Genomic DNA, 18,456 nt, shown 5'->3' with positions numbered 1-18,456 from the left:
CTCTCTCTCTCTCTCTCTCTCTCTCTCTCACACACACACACACACACACACACACACACACACACACACACACACACACACACACACACACACACACACACACACACACACACACTGCAGAGCTGCGGAGGAAAAGGGAGGGGAGAGAGGACGTCTGTAGGATTGCCGCCACGTGCGCTCAAATGCCTGTTTATTATAATGACTTCGTCTCGATTGGTCCAAATAGAAAACATGGTATTTATATACGCCATCTGATTGGTCGTAGGCTCCGAGTCGATAGTGAACAGAGCGCAAAGCTTCCAGACAAGGGATTCTTGGGCGTCTAGTACTATGAGAAAGTAGAGCGTGATGCATAACGTTATTCTGGGAAAACTGTTGAATACAAATTTGATCAAATTGCATTATCTATCAGCTGATTTCATGTAGATGTGTATTTAGTGTAATAGGGGCGCTTTCTGCGGTCGTATTAAGCGAAAATACCGACTCGTGTTGGTGGCGGAGGGATATCCCCATCCCACTACGCGTCAAAATATTGGCTTGGGGAGACCGCGCCAAAGCTCAGACGACAGCGGCTACTCTTCAGGATAATAACACACTGCGGAGGAGGACCTTTAAACACACTGCACTGCCGCTACGGCAACTAGATTAATCGGAGTGTTCGATTTTTCCATTATTTGGGAGGACCTTTCTCGTTGATGTGCATGAGTCAACATACGGTCTTCTTATTTCATGCCGGTTTTCTGGAAACTGTGTAGGACTTCTCGGTCGTGACACGACTTTGACGGTTGGCGCACTGGACTGGATATTATTTGCCTGCAGCCAAGACGGTCCACACACCACCATCTCTACTGCGACTGAACTATTTCCCTTCCCACTGTATTGGGTCTGAAATCTACTCGCACGGGGGAATAAGGATTGATTACACCGGCGTTCAGCTTGAATATGTTGCTCTCAAAGTTTGGTTCATTTTCACATATTTGCAATCCTTCGAGTATGGACCATCTACCGGTGAAAATACAGCTCCAGCCTGGTAGGTTATCGCGACGTATTTTACCTGACATTATACCCGTTTGTAACCATACCAAATGAAAGGGGACTCATATCTAACTAGCGGTTAACCTTAACCTCAATCGTTAAACCGTTAATGCGAACATGTATTTGAAAAATGCAAACATCGGTTTGTTTGTTTTTAAATGAGGCTATAGCAGGTCACTCGGCTAGTAAAGCTAACGAACTAACTAATGTTAACGTTACTAAGCTTGACCTCAAGCGCTGGTTTGTTGTGGAAAGACTGCACCTCCTAACGACTGTTTTTTTTAATGTGTATTTGCAGTTAAAGTGGAAAAGGAGCCATTCGAAAAGGTTTACCATGTGGGATCAGTGCTGGGCAGCGGGGGATTTGGCACAGTGTATGCAGGCAGCCGGATTTCTGATGGCGCACCGGTAAGGCTGTGGATGGGAATCGGGGCTGTGTTTTGATCTTCCATGTGGCGCCATCAAGCCAGCGTAATTAGCACGCTGGCGCCATATAATACAATGTGACTTTACTGTAATATTTGGCGCACTAGTTGCTCATTATTTACGTTTGTTTACCTTCCTTATCTCAGGTCGCAGTGAAACATGTCGCAAAGGAGAGGGTGACAGAATGGGGCACAATTGTAAGTATTAGTAATGCTACTCCTTGTGGTTTGTTTTGGTTTTCCCCTGCCTGCTGGGTGGGGGTGTTGATGTGCGTTTGATGGCTATACAATCTCCCAATTTACTCATTGAATTCCCCCCTTCACTTCTGCAGAACGGAGCGATGGTGCCTTTGGAGATCCTGCTGCTGAAGAAGGTCAGCTCGTCATTTCGTGGAGTTATTAAATTGCTGGACTATTACGAGCGGGCGGACGGCTGGCTGATCGTTATGGAGAGGCCGGAGCTCGTCAAGGACCTTTTCGACTTCATCACCGAGAAGGGCGCACTGGACGAGGACACGGCGAGGGGCTTTTTCCGCCAGGTTTTGGAGGCGGTTAGACACTGCTACAGCTGCGGTGTAGTACACAGGGACATCAAAGACGAAAACCTACTCGTGGATCTACGCAGCGGGGAGCTCAAGCTTATTGACTTTGGCTCAGGGGCGATTCTCAAGGACACAGTCTACACCGATTTCGATGGTAAGCACCAGCCGCCACCCCCTCCCCCCTTCTATATGAATTGCAATTATAGACCGCTGTGATATAGGATTTCATCTTCTCACTTTATTTATAAGCTGTCTTAATCTGCCATAAAAGATGCGTAATCATGTGGGCTGGGCTGTGTTACGTTAGACGGCTTGCCCTTGATGCTCCGCTGTGCTATATTCAGCGATGGAGGCGTTCACCGGGCTGAGCCTGTGACGCAGTGGTCTGTTTTTGGTCCAGGGTTTTCCCTGCCTAGGGTGTCACGACTTCTCTTTATTATGGATTTTAATCGATCTTCTCTCATGGAAAGGTTCCCCTTTGTCTTTTTCTCCCCCCCCCCCCCCCCCCCCCAATGAGACATGTTATCAATCCTATTAAATTCACTAATCTCACTTAGTGCCGTTTTTAACTCTGAATATAGTCCCATATGTCAGATGGAGTGTATTTCTTTTGAATCTTTGCAGTTATTGTGTTCGTAAAGCTTGAGTCACAGGCCAGTTTATAGGTATTAGGTCAGTGCCACGTAACATCTGTTTGTTGTGAAACCCGAGTCACTGGTTCACGTGATGGGCTCACATTGCGCTTTTTTGTTTGGTGTCCAAGTTCCTCCTTCCCGGAGGGAGAGGGCAGAGAAGAAGGGAGGGGGGAGGGAGAGGGCAGAGAAGAAGGGAGGCGGGGGGAGAGGGCAGAGAAGAAGGGAGGGGGGAGGGAGGAGAGCAGGCAGGTCAGCCAGTTTTCTCTGTTTTGTGGCTAAAGAAAGAAGGAACGCATTTCTACCATGACTCAGGCATTTCAGACACAGCTCTCCCCCCCCCCCCCACCCCACCTCCGTGGACTGTTCCCATATTTTAGTCAGCCGTCAGGAGTACAGACGCTCTCAGAACTCCTGTGTTTCTTGTAGCTTAAGTCTTGATTCACTGTCACTGCTGCATACTATGTCACAACACACAAGCTCACCCATCATCCTCCCCTTTACCCCCCTCCCTGCTCTAGGTACCAGAGTGTACAGCCCACCAGAGTGGATCCGCTTCCACAGATACCATGGTCGCTCGGCGACGGTGTGGTCGCTAGGCGTGCTGCTGTACGACATGGTGTGTGGAGACATCCCCTTCGAGCAGGACGAGGAGATCCTCAGAGGGAGGCTGTATTTCCGGAGGAGGATTTCTGCCGGTAGGTTAAAACTACACACACAACAACAGGAGCAGGGAACTGAACTTGAGTGCCCCCTAGCCACAGTGACTGGTACATCCCCAAATTAATTTTCCACTATTTTACCAACCAATTAGATTTTTACACTTGAATAAGACCTCACAATCATAGTGAAGTATCTGCCAACATGGCCGAAAGAGAGGTTTATCGACTGCAGTCGAAATTGTGAGAATTTGGCAGGTGTTCATTTCCCATCCTACACCAAACAAGACATGTTCCTCAATGAAGGAGGTGTGTTCTTATTGCACTGGCTGTATGTGATGCCTAGACCCTATTCTTTTGTAAATCCATACAGGCTAGACTAATCCAGCCACAGACTACCGATTTCCCCTCTGAGCTGTCAGCCTCTCATCATTGTCAATGTTCCCCTCCTCCTCCTCCAGAGTGCCAGCAGCTGATCAAATGGTGCCTGGCCCTGCGGCCCTCAGACCGGCCCACCCTGGAGCAGATCTGCGAGCATCCCTGGATGAGGGCGACGGCCGAGTCGGCCAAGTCGCCGGAGGAGCCCGCCGCCGGTGACATCCGCCTCAGGACCATCAACACAGACTCTTCGTCAAGCACAAGCTCCAGCAAGGAGAGCCTCTGAGAGCACCAGCTCCAGCAAGGAGAGCCTCTGAGCGGAGGCGGAGGACTGAACAGACTTTGGGGTGGGGGCGGAGCCTCTGAGGGCGGAGGCAGTGGACTGAACAGACTTTTGGGGGTGGGGGAGTCTGGGGACGGAGCGGGTGATATGAACTTAAGGCCAGCAGCCTGTAGCCCCGGCGGCCCGTCTATGGCCGGGCGCTTAACTCAGCTGGACCGGCAAGAAAAATGTACTTTAATTTTCCTCTTTTGTAGGGAATTTATAATTTATTACTGTTTGTTCTTCCTTATCTTAACCCCCCTTCCCACCCCTCTTTTTCTGTTCTCCCATCCCACCATTACTTGTTTCCTAAGAGGGAACATTTTGCTGTTTGGGCGGTCTTACCAGCACTATATTTATTTTTACCCCCTCCCCCCTTTTTTTTTTAACCTATTTTGTTACAAGGCTGGTATATGCAGCTGGCAAGGCCCTCCTATTCAGACATGGCTGCTCTCATAGAGCGAGGAGAAAACCCTTTTATTTAAATGTTTTAATTTTGATTTGGAGTGCCTTTTTTGGAAAGCTGCTTTTGTGGGGGCTTTCGTCAACAACGTCAGCACGTTTTTGGCTGGCCCGCGGCCGGGCAGCTCACCGGCCCGCGGCCGGGCAGCTCACCGGCTCACTGGCCCACTGGCCGTGATGGAAGCGGGGCACTGTTTTTATTTATGTTTTGCCCCTCCATCACCGAAAGCCAAGAGGCTAAGATAGCATTAGATAGGAGAGGAGAAGGAGGTGGGGGCTCTTCTGACAATGGAATACTTGAAACGCACTCGACTCAACTCTGTGTCGCTCTCTTTATCGCTGCTCGCTCACTCTATAGCCTGAACAGGTGTTTGGAAACTGGATCCTGTCTTTTCTGAATGTCTACAAAATGTCAATACACACACACACACACACCTCCCCCCACCCTCTTCTCCCTCTCTGGCCCCCCCATGTCTGTTGCGGGTTGTGTGGCCCTCTTGACTTATCTTTTATTTTGCCTCCCGCCATCTCACTGCTTGACACTACATGGCCCTCGCCCCCGGGCCACGCCCCTGGGCCACGCCCCCGGGCCTCGCCCCTGGGCCACGCCCCTGGGCCTCGCCCCCTGGCCTCCCTCGGGGCTTTGGGGTGTGAAATGCACAATCAATGCAATATTCATGGACTCAGTTATGTTTTTTTTAATACAAATATTGTACAGCGTGTTCTTTTTTCGTGTGTGTACATTATTTTTCCTCCCCATTTGCATTTAATTTATTTGTAAACATGTAGACATTCCACACTCTGTGGCTATTTATTTTATTTATTTTATTTTGTCTATGCTTAACCCCCCCCCCTCATTTGCATATCTTTACTTGGCCTTTTGTTTGCATTCCTGCAACTTCTATTTTTACAGTTCGACATGGTTTTTTGAGATGTGGAGGATGCACTGAAGCAGTTGTCGATGTAAAACGGAATAAAACAAGGTTTACTTAAATTTGAAAGAGCATTTGAATGTTATTTAACTACTCTTAAAGTCTGTTGGTAATGTTGAATGGTTAAATATCCGAAAAGTCAATCTGTTTTTGAAAAATCCATCTGTTTTTGGGATACATCTGTACTGTCAACGCCATTCGACTTATATGGAAAGCTAGACAATGGGTTTAAGTAGAGCTTTCTTAGCCGTCACATAGCCTCATATTCGAGTTATTTCAGTTTAGCTGTGTGACTTGTGGCTGTGGAGGATGGATATTGCTATTTTTTGATACAAAAGTTTCAATTAAACTCCCTTTTTTGTACAGAACTCAATCTGTGGCGTCTCATTGATCATTTTGAACCTGACACACACACCGTTTACATTGAGGAAGGTCACATTCATAGTTCCACATGTAAAGACTTTCACACTGAAAGGATATTTGCCCTTTGAAAACAGGAACACCTCTTCCAAATGACGGCACAAAACGACTCAGTTGTCGGTTGACAAAATGATAACATTGAGATTGGATTTAGACATTGAATAATGAACTTCAGGTATTGATTTGGACCTGTAAATGCATATATAGCACATACAGCACTAATGAAATTAACCCTTGTATATATCTTAGAACCCCCCAGCATGTGATCTTCTCCATCTTGTCGACAGCGCTCCCTCGGGAGGCGGGGCATGGCTAATTTACATGTCCGATATAGCATGTCTTAACTTAAGGCTCCTTCTCATTGACACTGCCTATAGTAATCATCACAATATTGCTCCACGTGACATGACAGTCTGCATGGCCATGGCCAAACATCACAACAGCCATTAACTGGATGACAACCTGCAGAAACCGCAGGGCTAATCAGAGACAGATGTGTCTCGAGGGCTGGGGGAGGAGAGGGAGTGATGCTGCCGTGACGGAGAGAGAGAGAGAGTAGGGACGTTATGCATCACACACACACACACACACGGCCCTAAACTATAACTAATTGCTTTTCCATTTTATACCTCCTGCTTGCCTACCTACCGTACAATAACAATAACAATAACATAAGTCATTCCATTATTGGAGCAGAAAGGCCATGAGTAACTGGGGCTGATGACGCGCGCGCGCGCGCGCGCGTGTGTGTGTGTGTGTGTGTGTGTGTGTGTTTGTGTGTGTGTGTGTCAAGAGTTTTGAAGCAGGAATAGTGTGGGAGTAGTGTTTTTCTGGGGAGGTGCTGCCCCCTCTGGTGAGTTGGTGTCCTAGCAGGAACTCCCTACAGGTTACCATTAGCTTTTACCTGTAATCACAGACAATTGCAGTTCAAACAATACATATGCATTATAAATAAACTCTTGCAATTAATATATACAGTATATATAATTCACTATTGAGAACAGGCAGCAGATGAAACAGCAACTCAACTCAATAATCTAAAGATATGTCCCGCTCTCTAAACTTTACTCCAGTCCCAAGTCTCAAGGCTTGAGGCACCAGTCTCAAGTCAAGTACCAAGCCTAAATGAGATTACCAAGTCAAGTCCATGCCATTAATGTCAGGTCTCAAGTCTAGCACAAAGTCAGGTCAAGACAGTCAAGTCAGAACAAATCAAGTGTCCAATATCAATTATCTTAAAACAAAATATCTCAGACATTTCAATGCAATATTGTTTTAGTAGGATCAAAACTTGAGTTTGATTTCAACTTCAACAACAAAACATTCAATACAAATTCAGTCACCTGGTCTGGTGGAACAAATCATGTTCAATCTAAGTCATTTACACAAACACAGAAGTCAAAACTAGAAACCTTTTCAAGTCATCAAAGTACAAGTCAAGTCTCCAGTCTTTTCATCATGAATCAAGTCAAGTCTCAAGCAATTAAAAGTGTGACTCAAGTCTGACTCGAGTCCGAGTCATGTGCGACTCGAATCCCCACCCCATCGAATCTAGATAGATAGATGGATAGATAGATAGATAGATAGATAGATAGATAGATAGATAGATAGATAGATAGATAGATAGATAAATGGATAGATAGATAGATAGATAGACAGACAGACAGACAAGGAGGCAGGCAGGCAGATGTCAGCATGTTGAAGTAGTAGAATGAGTTGTAGTTTTGCTGTCCAGCCGCACTGAGACAAACAGCATGCTGCTTGAGTAAAACTATCATCTCTGCTGTTACAGTAGACCTGTCCTCCATCTCTGCTGTTACAGTAGACCTGTCCTCCATCTCTGCTGTTACAGTAGACCTGTCCTCCATCTCTGCTGTTAGACCTGTCCTCCATCTCTGCTGTTAGACCTGTCCTAAATCTCTGCTGTTAGACCTGTCCTAAATCTCTGCTGTTAGACCTGTCCTAAATCTCTGCTGTTAGACCTGTCCTAAATCTCTGCTGTTAGACCTGTCCTAAATCTCTGCTGTTAGACATGTCCTCCATCTCTGCTGTTACAGTAGACCTGTCCTCCACCTCCATCTCTGCTGTTAGACATGTCCTCCATCTCTGCTGTTACACCTGTCCTCCATCTCTGCTGTTAGACCTGTCCTCCATCTCTGCTGTTAGACCTGTCCTCCATCTCTGCTGTTACACCTGTCCTCCATCTCTGCTGTTACAGTAGACCTGTCCTCCATCTCTGCTGTTACAGTAGACCTGTCCTCCATCTCTGCTGTTACAGTAGACCTGTCCTCCATCTCTGCTGTTACAGTAGACCTGTCCTCCATCTCTGCTGTTACAGTAGTCCTGTCCTCCATCTCTGCTGTTACAGTAGACCTGTCCTCCATCTCTGCTGTTAGACCTGTCCTCCATCTCTGCTGTTAGACCTGTCCTAAATCTCTGCTGTTAGACCTGTCCTAAATCTCTGCTGTTAGACCTGTCCTAAATATCTGCTGTTAGACCTGTCCTAAATCTCTGCTGTTAGACCTGTCCTAAATCTCTGCTGTTAGACATGTCCTCCATCTCTGCTGTTACAGTAGACCTGTCCTCCACCTCCATCTCTGCTGTTAGACCTGTCCTCCATCTCTGCTGTTACACCTGTCCTCCATCTCTGCTGTTAGACCTGTCCTCCATCTCTGCTGTTACACCTGTCCTAAATCTCTGCTGTTAGACATGTCCTCCATCTCTGCTGTTACAGTAGACCTGTCCTCCACCTCAATCTCTGCTGTTAGACCTGTCCTCCATCTCTGCTGTTACACCTGTCCTCCATCTCTGCTGTTAGACCTGTCCTCCATCTCTGCTGTTAGACCTGTCCTCCATCTCTGCTGTTACACCTGTCCTCCATCTCTGCTGTTACAGTAGACCTGTCCTCCATCTCTGCTGTTACAGTAGACCTGTCCTCCATCTCTGCTGTTACAGTAGACCTGTCCTCCATCTCTGCTGTTACAGTAGTCCTGTCCTCCATCTCTGCTGTTACAGTAGACCTGTCCTCCATCTCTGCTGTTAGACCTGTCCTCCATCTCTGCTGTTAGACCTGTCCTAAATCTCTGCTGTTAGACCTGTCCTAAATCTCTGCTGTTAGACCTGTCCTAAATCTCTGCTGTTAGACCTGTCCTAAATCTCTGCTGTTAGACCTGTCCTAAATCTCTGTTGTTAGACATGTCCTCCATCTCTGCTGTTACAGTAGACCTGTCCTCCACCTCCATCTCTGCTGTTAGACCTGTCCTCCATCTCTGCTGTTAGAGCTGTCCTCCATCTCTGCTGTTAGACCTGTCCTCCATCTCTGCTGTTACACCTGTCCTCCATCTCTGCTGTTAGACCTGTCCTCCATCTCTGCTGTTACACCTGTCCTAAATCTCTGCTGTTAGACATGTCCTCCATCTCTGCTGTTACAGTAGACCTGTCCTCCACCTCCATCTCTGCTGTTAGACCTGTCCTCCATCTCTGCTGTTACACCTGTCCTCCATCTCTGCTGTTAGACCTGTCCTCCATCTCTGCTGTTAGACCTGTCCTCCATCTCTGCTGTTACACCTGTCCTCCATCTCTGCTGTTACAGTAGACCTGTCCTCCATCTCTGCTGTTACAGTAGACCTGTCGTCCATCTCTGCTGTTACAGTAGTCCTGTCCTCCATCTCTGCTGTTACAGTAGACCTGTCCTCCATCTCTGCTGTTACAGTAGACCTGTCCTCCATCTCTGCTGTTAGACCTGTCCTCCATCTCTGCTGTTAGACCTGTCCTAAATCTCTGCTGTTAGACCTGTCCTAAATCTCTGCTGTTAGACCTGTCCTAAATCTCTGCTGTTAGACCTGTCCTAAATCTCTGCTGTTAGACCTGTCCTAAATCTCTGCTGTTAGACATGTCCTCCATCTCTGCTGTTACAGTAGACCTGTCCTCCACCTCCATCTCTGCTGTTAGACCTGTCCTCCATCTCTGCTGTAGACCTGTCCTCCATCTCTGCTGTTACAGTAGACCTGTCCTCCATCTCTGCTGTGCATTTTACACTGCTGCTTTGTGTTTGTTTTATCTTTTGTTTTAATCATGTGTGCCTATGTCTCTGTGTTTTTTACGCTAGCTGCAAATCAATTTGCCCTTCTGGGACACTTAATAAACTTGAATCTTGAATCTTGTTAGACCTGTCCTCCATCTCTGCTGTTACAGTAGACATGTCCTCCATCTCTGCTGTTAGACCTGTCCTCCATGCTGATTCAGATGTGTTGAGCCACACAAGCCTCTCATGGACTTACAAGGCCTTATGCCTAAAATCCTCATCCCGGTGTCAAAAGTCATCTGGATAGCTCACCCAGACGCCTACACACATCCAATTAATCCTTGAATGGCTGCCTCCAATTCCAGCAGAGTGGAGACATATGGGTACTTGAGGACTTCATAAGACAGCTGCTCCCTAAATCTTCTCAGGGATCTAATTCATGATGAAGCAATTGATTTATATGCATGGGGAAGAAGGAGTCGTCTCTCTGTTTTAATGACCCCTGGAACATACAGGACATTTCTGCTTGATGTATCTCGCAGACATGACAAACTCCACATGCTCAAGAAATGTATGAAATTCAAAGCTGCAATATCCAGAGTCATTTTGACCACCTAAAGCACCTATTTGACTATATTCACCTGTGTTGGTGAAGAGTTGGATTTAACCTTTCATAACTTAAAAGTATACATGTCTGTTTTACTCCTGTGTTTTTACTCCCAGCCTTTATATGAAAATATCAGAATGTAAATTTTAGAGTGAAAAATGTCTTCAATCCAGTAAAGCAATATAACAAACCCAGAAGCAGTGTGTTTCAGTGAAGGGGGGGGGGGTGTTGTGGCTATGGGTTGCTCTTTTAATTAGCCCATTTAAAAACTTCATTACAGCTTCCAATCACCCCCTGCACACTGTCCCGTCATAAAACATGGAGGTCAAAATGTTTTGTCAGTTTCCACACGCTGACATCTATGTTGCTTTGTGCATCCGGCATAATCCCAAATTGTCTTTGTGTCTCCAGGCTTTTGACATGCAAATGACCGGGCAACTTGTCTTCATCACGCCGCCCTTCTGCTCACACTGAGGACGAGTGAGGCCTCATCCAGACCACTCTCACCATGAAATGCTCATTAAAGCTAGTGGGGCATGTGCCAAGCTGTCGTCTCCTTCAGTTCAAGGCTGATCCCACAGGCTGGTTAATATCATCCATCACTGCCATTTAGTTAGACCCTATCAAGATCCCACAGCTTCGTACTGTATGAGCCTATTTAAAGATCACGCAGTGCCATCAATTAAGAGATCTGGATTCCCTGCCAACACGAGGGTTGCAGTTTGGAGCCCCCGTGTTGCCTCCGGCTTGGTCGGGAGTCCATACAGGCACAATTGGCCGTGTCTGCGGGTGTCCTGGTCGCTGCACGAGTGACTCCTCGGGAAGGGGGAAGGGGGAAGGGGGAAGGGGGGTGGGGACTGGGGGGAATAGCATGATCCTCCCACGGCCTACATCCTACCGGTGAAGCCCCTCGCTGTCAGGTGAAAATAAGTGGCTGGCGACTGCAAATGTATCGGAGCAAGCATGTGCTAATCTACAGCTCTCCCCAGATCGGCAGAGGGGTGGCACAATGACCGGGACACCCTATAGGACGAATCAGCGTGACGTCAGAACCATCCAGAGATCCCGAACCCCGCGATGGCAGTAAACTAGTATGAGTTGTGCCAAACAAACATTAATATCTCAAAAACTATACATCACATTGCTTATATTTTGACATTCTGAGTGAGAGAAGAATTAGCTCAAGAGTTTGATGTATAATGGATGTCGTGTTAAAGTTGTGTGAACTGCCGCAGTTTATAGAATGTAAACAACAGGGTCAGCCGGCTAGAGTCAGACGCTCAAACTCAGGCTCCATAGGGTTCCATTGCCGTTTCCACAAAGGCTCTTGTTGAGGCCAATGGGTGCAGAGCTTTATGTATTAATTCTGATCCAATGTGCTGGCATGCACCATCAGTGGTTGTAGATGACAAGACCACAGACACAGTGCCAGATGGACCCTGGGAACCAAGGGCCACACGCACACAGGCGTCAGCACTAAGACCTGGAAAGGAGGGGAGAAATCACACTAATAGGCAGTGATACTATACTTCACGTGTGTGTGTGTGTGTGTGTGTGTGTGTGTGTGTGTGTGTGTGTGTGTGTGTGTGTGTGTGTGTGTGTGTGTGTGTGTGTGCGTGCGTGCGTGCATGCGTGCGTGCGTGCGTGCGTGCGTGCGTGCGTGTACTCAATAGCAGATATTCTAAGACTTTTACTCGAGTCATATTCTAATAGGTGACTTTAATTCTACCAAAGTCATCTTCTAGTAAGATATCTGTACTTGTACTCAAGTGTGACTGTCAGGAACTCCATCATCCACCACTGGCCATGTGTATGTGCTGCTTGTGTTGTGTGTATACGCCTATCTATTTACACCACGAGGGAGCAGGATCGCTGGCTGCTCCCTCTGGAGGCCTGAGCGCTCAGTACGACCTGTGCCAGTCTCTGGCACAGGTCGTACTGGCTGCCTAACAACAACAATAACCGCCACAGGTCTCAGCAGGTGGGCCAGGATGAGAGCAACAGCTTCATATTCCCAGGTCACACACTCATTATATCACTTACAGCAGTGAACTTCAACGTGGGGTCCGGGGACCAGCAGGGGTCCTCGATGGGGTTCCAGGGGGTCACCAGGAAATTGATGAATTGGTTAACTTGTTTTACAAGGTGTTAATGCAATTAGAGAATGTATAGAAGAATGACTGTTTTCATCATAGTTTCACCGTTAATACTCTACCTGTACAGTACAGAGAGTCTGTTATCCCTCTACCTGTACACTACAGAGAGTCTGTTATCCCTCTACCTGTATACTACAGAGTCTGTTATCCCTCTACCTGTACACTACAGATAGTCTGTTATCCCTCTACCTGTACACTACAGAGAGTCTGTTATCCCTCTACCTGTATACTACAGAGTCTGTTATCCCTACCTGTACAGTACAGAGAGTCTGTTATCCCTCTACCTGTACAGTACAGAGAGTCTGTTATCCCTCTACCTGTAGAGTACAGAGAGTCTGTTATGCCTCTACCTGTAGAGTACAGAGAGTCTGTTATGCCTCTACCTGTAGAGTACAGAGAGTCTGTTATCCCTCGACCTGTACACTACAGAGAGTCTGTTATCCCTCTACCTGTACACTACAGAGAGTCTGTTATCCCTCTACCTGTACACTACAGAGAGTCTGTTATCCCTCTACCTGTACACTACAGAGAGTCTGTTATCCCTCTACCTGTACACTACAGAGAGTCTGTTATCCCTCTACCTGTACACTACAGAGAGTCTGTTATCCCTCTACCTGTACACTACAGAGAGTCTTGTAATTCTGGACAAAGAGAGAGAGAGAGAGAGAGAGAGAGAGAGACAGAGAGAGAGAGAGAGAGAGAGAGAGAGAGAGAAACAGAAAGAGATATGGATCTTAATCTTTCCAGTTTGTTTACAAGCTTGTAATGTGCTCAAAGGAACCCAATGACCTGCTGCTCATTTTGCCTGTAGCCCGGCCCCTTATCATGTGCAGCGTGAGATGAAACCCTGTAGCTGTTATCATGTAGCTGTTATCATGTAGCTGTTATCATGTGCAGGGTGAGATGAAACCCTGTAGCTGTTATCATGTAGCTGTTATCATGTGCAGGGTGAGATGAAACCCTGTAGCTGTTATCATGTGCAGGGTGAGATGAAACCCTGTAGCTGTTATCATGTGCAGGGTGAGATGAAACCCTGTAGCTGTTATCATGTAGCTGTTATCATGTAGCTGTTATCATGTAGCTGTTATCATGTGCAGGGTGAGATGAAACCCTGTAGCTGTTATCATGTAGCTGTTATCATGTAGCTGTTATCATGTGCAGGGTGAGATGAAACCCTGTAGCTGTTATCATGTAGCTGTTATCATGTGCAGAGTGAGATGAAACCCTGTAGCTGTTATCATGTAGCTGTTATCATGTGCAGAGTGAGATGAAACCCTGTAGCTGTTATCATGTGCAGAGTGAGTTGAAACCCTGTGTTATCATCATAGCCGCGGGAAGTCATTTATACTGGGGGGGGGGGGGGGGGGGGGCTGAGGGAAAAAAGAGGGAGGGGAGCGCGAATGAACAAGCAGGAATGACGGTGAGCAACTATATAGTGTATACAGCTGAGCAGTGCAGCGCGGAGCTAATCGCCATGGCAACAGTAAACAATCAACGACGTAGAAGAAAGTGAAGCGCGCACATATAACCAGAAAAATGCAGCATGAAAAGCAGCAAGGCACAATCACAGATGTATGCTGCACGGCGGCAGCTTTAATAACCACCTTCTCTCTGAGAGCTGCTGTTTTCATGCCTTTTTGGTCGAATCTCCTCTTTATTTCCCATGTAACCAAGTCCACTGCTGCCTCATAAAACTCACGTCTCCATGATTGTTGCGCAACTTCTCCCTGGCTCTGTTCTGGCTCTGTAGTGTGGCCATAACGGCCTGGGGTCTTTGTCACCCTGGGCTCAGCTGGCATTTTCAGTCCTGCTGTGTTGGCCACAGTTTGTAGCATTCTATCCACCACTGCATCATCTCGCACTTCTTCTATGTTTTTTCCAAGCACATTAGTGCACTCAAGGGCACCCAGTGCGCTCACTTTGCGGTGCTGCAGGCTCATGGCAACAGACTCACAAGGCAAAATAGTTTTTTGGCTCCTGCCAGCAGAGGGTGCTGGCGCACCTGCAGCACCCGTACTTCCCGCGGTTATGGTTATCATGTGTAGCGTGAGATGAAACCCTGTAGCTGCAGCTCTCATCTCGAGCTTTAAGTACTTGCACATGCGCGTTACTGCAGTAACTCAATTCCTTATTTTACAGTATTATGCTATTAACCATTACAGTGTCCTGGAAGTTTCTTGCTGGCAGCTCATATACAGTAGTTCCATTTACGATATTTTATTCTATTTATATGACATTAAATGCATTGAAATGTAGTAGTTTGTCTAGACTAAGGGTTCCCAGACTTTTCCGCCCCCAAACCCAAAGTAATGGTGCCAGAGGTTTGCAACCCCCACTACGCCCGTAAGTGGTTGAAGCATAGAAACATTGGTGCGCACATGAGAATTTCGTAAACAAAACAAACAAAACGTAACAATTATGTGCTCATTTTAATAGTTTTTAAATTGTATTTCACACATTATTTACTGTAGTTCAGACATTCTTTGGAGCAATTTCACACATTCTGGAATACACCTTGTGACCCACCCAGTGGTGTCACGCGACAAGATGACTGGAGAAATTCCTTCACACTAATCAGTATTGTCTCTCTTTCAAGCTACAATTAACAAATTATCTTTTTTTCCACAAATATTATATTTTCATGTCGGCAAATGGTCAAAATAAGTAAATAAGTCACATTGTGACGCTGTATTCACTTACACAATATGACACCATCCTCTTAAAATCATGTTTTCAAATGGTAATAATAACATCACGTCTTAAACTGACGTCGATTGGATCTGTAAACATCGACGCAGGTCGAGGAAATGTTTGCTGGGTAAAGATGAGACGAGGATGTGAATATATTTCTCAGACAACTCATGTATGTGTTGTCTCCTCCGTGCGTCAGCATCTCTGTATAGAAAAGCCATGTAGCCTATAATAAGTCAAGCCTTGCCAGCATGCCAGCATAGCAACAAGGTCAGAGAGTTGTAATAGCCATTCAGAGACGAGGCCAGGAGGTTTGTGTTCTATAAAGTGGAATGAATATCCGCCTCCGTGCCTCTTCCCATAATGTGCATTGTCTTTGCTCAAAGGGCTTTGCTCAACTTTCTGGGCCAATGGGCCAATTTCTCTCTGCATGGACTGGAGGTTATGGATTAAACAAAATAACTCTAAACGCGGAAGCCATGCAAACATCATTCCACATTTTCAATTGGGAATAATTGGTTGCACTGCTCTCTCTGGGGCAATGGTTTTGAGCTCTTTTTAAACTGGGGACCTACATTTCAAAAACAGAATTTTTGTTACAACCCATAACAGATTGCGCAACTATTGTATAGAGCAATCAAGTAAAATGTATCCTGTTATTGGCTGACCAATTTTTTTTTTCTTTTTCACACCCCGGGCAGGATTCGGCAAGACAAGATAACCAGTAATTTTAGATACCAATTTCTTCACAATAACTTCGGGACTCATTCTCCTGTGACCCACTTTTCAGGCGTGACCCCACTCTTTCATAAAGAACAACCCCCCCCCCCCCCCCCCCCCCAAAAAAAAGAAAAAGAAAACAAAAATATACTCCTGTCAAGGGTCATCACAGTATCAAAAACAAAGGTCTACTTTCCGCTCACTTCAACTGAACAAAATATTCCGGTGTGGTGGAGGAGCACAGTTTACACAAGCAGTGCTCTGATTACAAGCTGTGAGAATGGCAGGGCATTCAGCCTCCCATTCAACAGCATCATGAAGGCTGGCATGTCTCCGCTCAATGTCTATGATTAAAGGCTGTGTGTTTTGCCGCAGGTATGTAACAACCATCACTTCAGGATTGCTGTAGCTAATGGGGATCTTAAATAAAGACAAAGGCTGAGCTGAGCTCCTTTCAGTTATGTAACAACCACTTCAGGCTGAGCTGAGCTCCTGTCAGGTATGTAACAACCACCTCAGGCTGAGCTGAGCTCCCGTCAGGTATGTAACAACCACCTCAGGCTGAGCTGAGCTCCCCTCAGGTATGTAACAACCATTTCAGGCTGAGCTGAGCTCCCAAGGCTCACTCCAACCAAGAATCTATGGGAGCTGCTCAGAAGGGAGAAAAAAACTACTGTGTGGGGAAACTGCTTATTCATTTTGCCCATCCCCTCTCTGCTCCTCACACAACCACATAGACACACCATCCGGCTGCACTTTCACCACTGACAGCTGGAGAATTTACAGTATGGCTGGGGAGGATCCTGGGAATCCATGGGGAAAGATAGACAAGAAAGTTACACTCACACACACACACACACTCACACACACACACACACACACACACACACACACACACACACACACACACACACACACACACATAGAGTACACATACACATGTGTCTTATGGCTGCTGAGAAATTCAATAGAGAGCTTTTCATGACATCTATTTAACCACATACTCCCTCACTTCAATGGCAAATATAGCAAAAATGATTGACAGTATGCAATGGAAAGAAATAATTGTACTTTTTAAAGGACAGAAGTAACTTACGTTGACAAAAGTGACTTTGATTTGATCAGATTTTGTCCCAGGGGTCCCCCATCTGATAGGATTTTTGTTTTTAGATGTTTTATAGAAAGTGTATGAATGACCAAAATAGTCCTACATTCTGTAATTATGTTAGTTACTAGGTAGTCTCGCTAGCCAGCCTCCCCTCCCTACCGTGAGAGGAGTCTGGCGGCATGGAAATAGGCAACTGGGATAAGCCCTCCCCCTGCTCTGGTGTCCACCCGCTATGCCGACCACTCGCAATGCCGACCTTAGGTTTAGGCGTGGGGGGTGGGAGAGGTTAGGTTTTGGGTTAGGGTCTGGGGGAGGTTAGGTTTAGGCGTGGGGGTGGGAGAGGTTAGGTTTTGGGTTAGGGTCTGGGGGAGGTTAGGTTTAGGCATGGGGGCTGGGAGAGGGGAGGTCGGAACAGCGAGAGGTCGGAACAGCGACATGGAACCCCCTGCTCTACTCTGCTCTCCCATTGGAGTGACTGTTTCAGTCGCTGCCGGATGTCTGCTCCCCGCTTATTACAAGCTCTGTCATTGGCTCCGACCATGTCAATCAGAGCAGCTTCCGCTCCCTCCTCCCTGTGTGTCGCTGTAAATAGTGCTAACTAGCTAGCAAGCTAATGGCAGAAACTTACACGCTAGCTCGTTGCTACACGCTGAAAATGGCAAGTTGGATTGTTGGAAACTATTTTCCAAGGGCACTGCCGCTAAGCGCCGCCCATCGCAATTCCACAATGGAGACCTGCACCGCCAGACTCCTCTCATGGTAGGGAGGGGAGACTGGCCAGCGAGACTAGTTACTAGGCATCTCGCACGCTACACGCACTCGATTCCTAGGCTCGCCCTCTGCACGGGCTCGCCTGTCCTCCAGCTCGCCGAGCTCGCCCTGCAGCTCACATACACATCTTGGCCGCTCCGCGGCCCTCGCCCGCAGCTCAGCTGCTGTGTGGCCTTGCCTGCCCTATTGGCGCCCGCGCAATGTCTCCGTCTCTCTCTCCCTCCATGTCTCTCTCCCTCAGTCTCTCTGTCCCTCTGCTCTCGCTCCCTCTCCCTCAGTCTCTCTCCCTCTCCTCCTGATCCTCAGTCTCTCTCCCGCTCCTCTCTCTCCCTCTCCCTCAGTCTCTCTCGTGAGCCTAAAGGTCCACATCGGAGCTTTTTTTTCGTGCGATTAATTTGCACGTCAATAGTATATTCAGAACCTATATCAGTCAATGCAACCGTGCATACCAACGGCAAAGAGCGTTATTGCGGCGTTACTTTTTTCTGACCACGGTCGATTTTTCAGAAATTCGCTTCCGACGTGTACACATCTGTTGCTGTGATTGACAGGTGGGTCAAAATTCGCATCGC

At 47.0% G+C, this 18,456-nt stretch overlaps 1 protein-coding gene across 1 annotated transcript; it reads left to right on the top strand.

Annotated features, from left to right (window-relative positions):
* Positions 1–603: 603 nt before the first annotated feature.
* On the top strand, positions 604–5,735 carry pim3 (Pim-3 proto-oncogene, serine/threonine kinase). Its single transcript, XM_083632248.1, has 6 exons — positions 604–1,030; positions 1,334–1,443; positions 1,608–1,658; positions 1,793–2,156; positions 3,156–3,332; positions 3,755–5,735. The coding sequence occupies exons 1-6, from the start codon at positions 943–945 to the stop codon at positions 3,955–3,957; spliced, it is 993 nt and encodes a 330-aa protein (XP_083488374.1). The 5' UTR covers positions 604–942; the 3' UTR covers positions 3,958–5,735.
* Positions 5,736–18,456: the final 12,721 nt, after the last annotated feature.

This window comes from Poromitra crassiceps (genome assembly GCF_964638095.1).
Source record: "Poromitra crassiceps genome assembly, chromosome: 2".
Classification (NCBI taxonomy): domain Eukaryota; kingdom Metazoa; phylum Chordata; class Actinopteri; order Beryciformes; family Melamphaidae; genus Poromitra; species Poromitra crassiceps.
The sequence above is the reverse complement of the archived record's forward strand: the minus strand, read 5'-3'. Positions and strand labels throughout refer to the sequence as shown.

Excerpts from the sequence above, each read along its gene's own strand:
- pim3 (XM_083632248.1), top strand. The coding sequence starts at position 943 with ATGTTGCTCTCAAAGTTTGGTTCATTTTCACATATTTGCAATCCTTCG. Across the intron at positions 1,444-1,607 it reads GGATTTCTGATGGCGCACCG|GTCGCAGTGAAACATGTCGC; the intron begins GTAAGGCTGTGG and ends TCCTTATCTCAG. Across the intron at positions 1,659-1,792 it reads TGACAGAATGGGGCACAATT|AACGGAGCGATGGTGCCTTT; the intron begins GTAAGTATTAGT and ends TCACTTCTGCAG.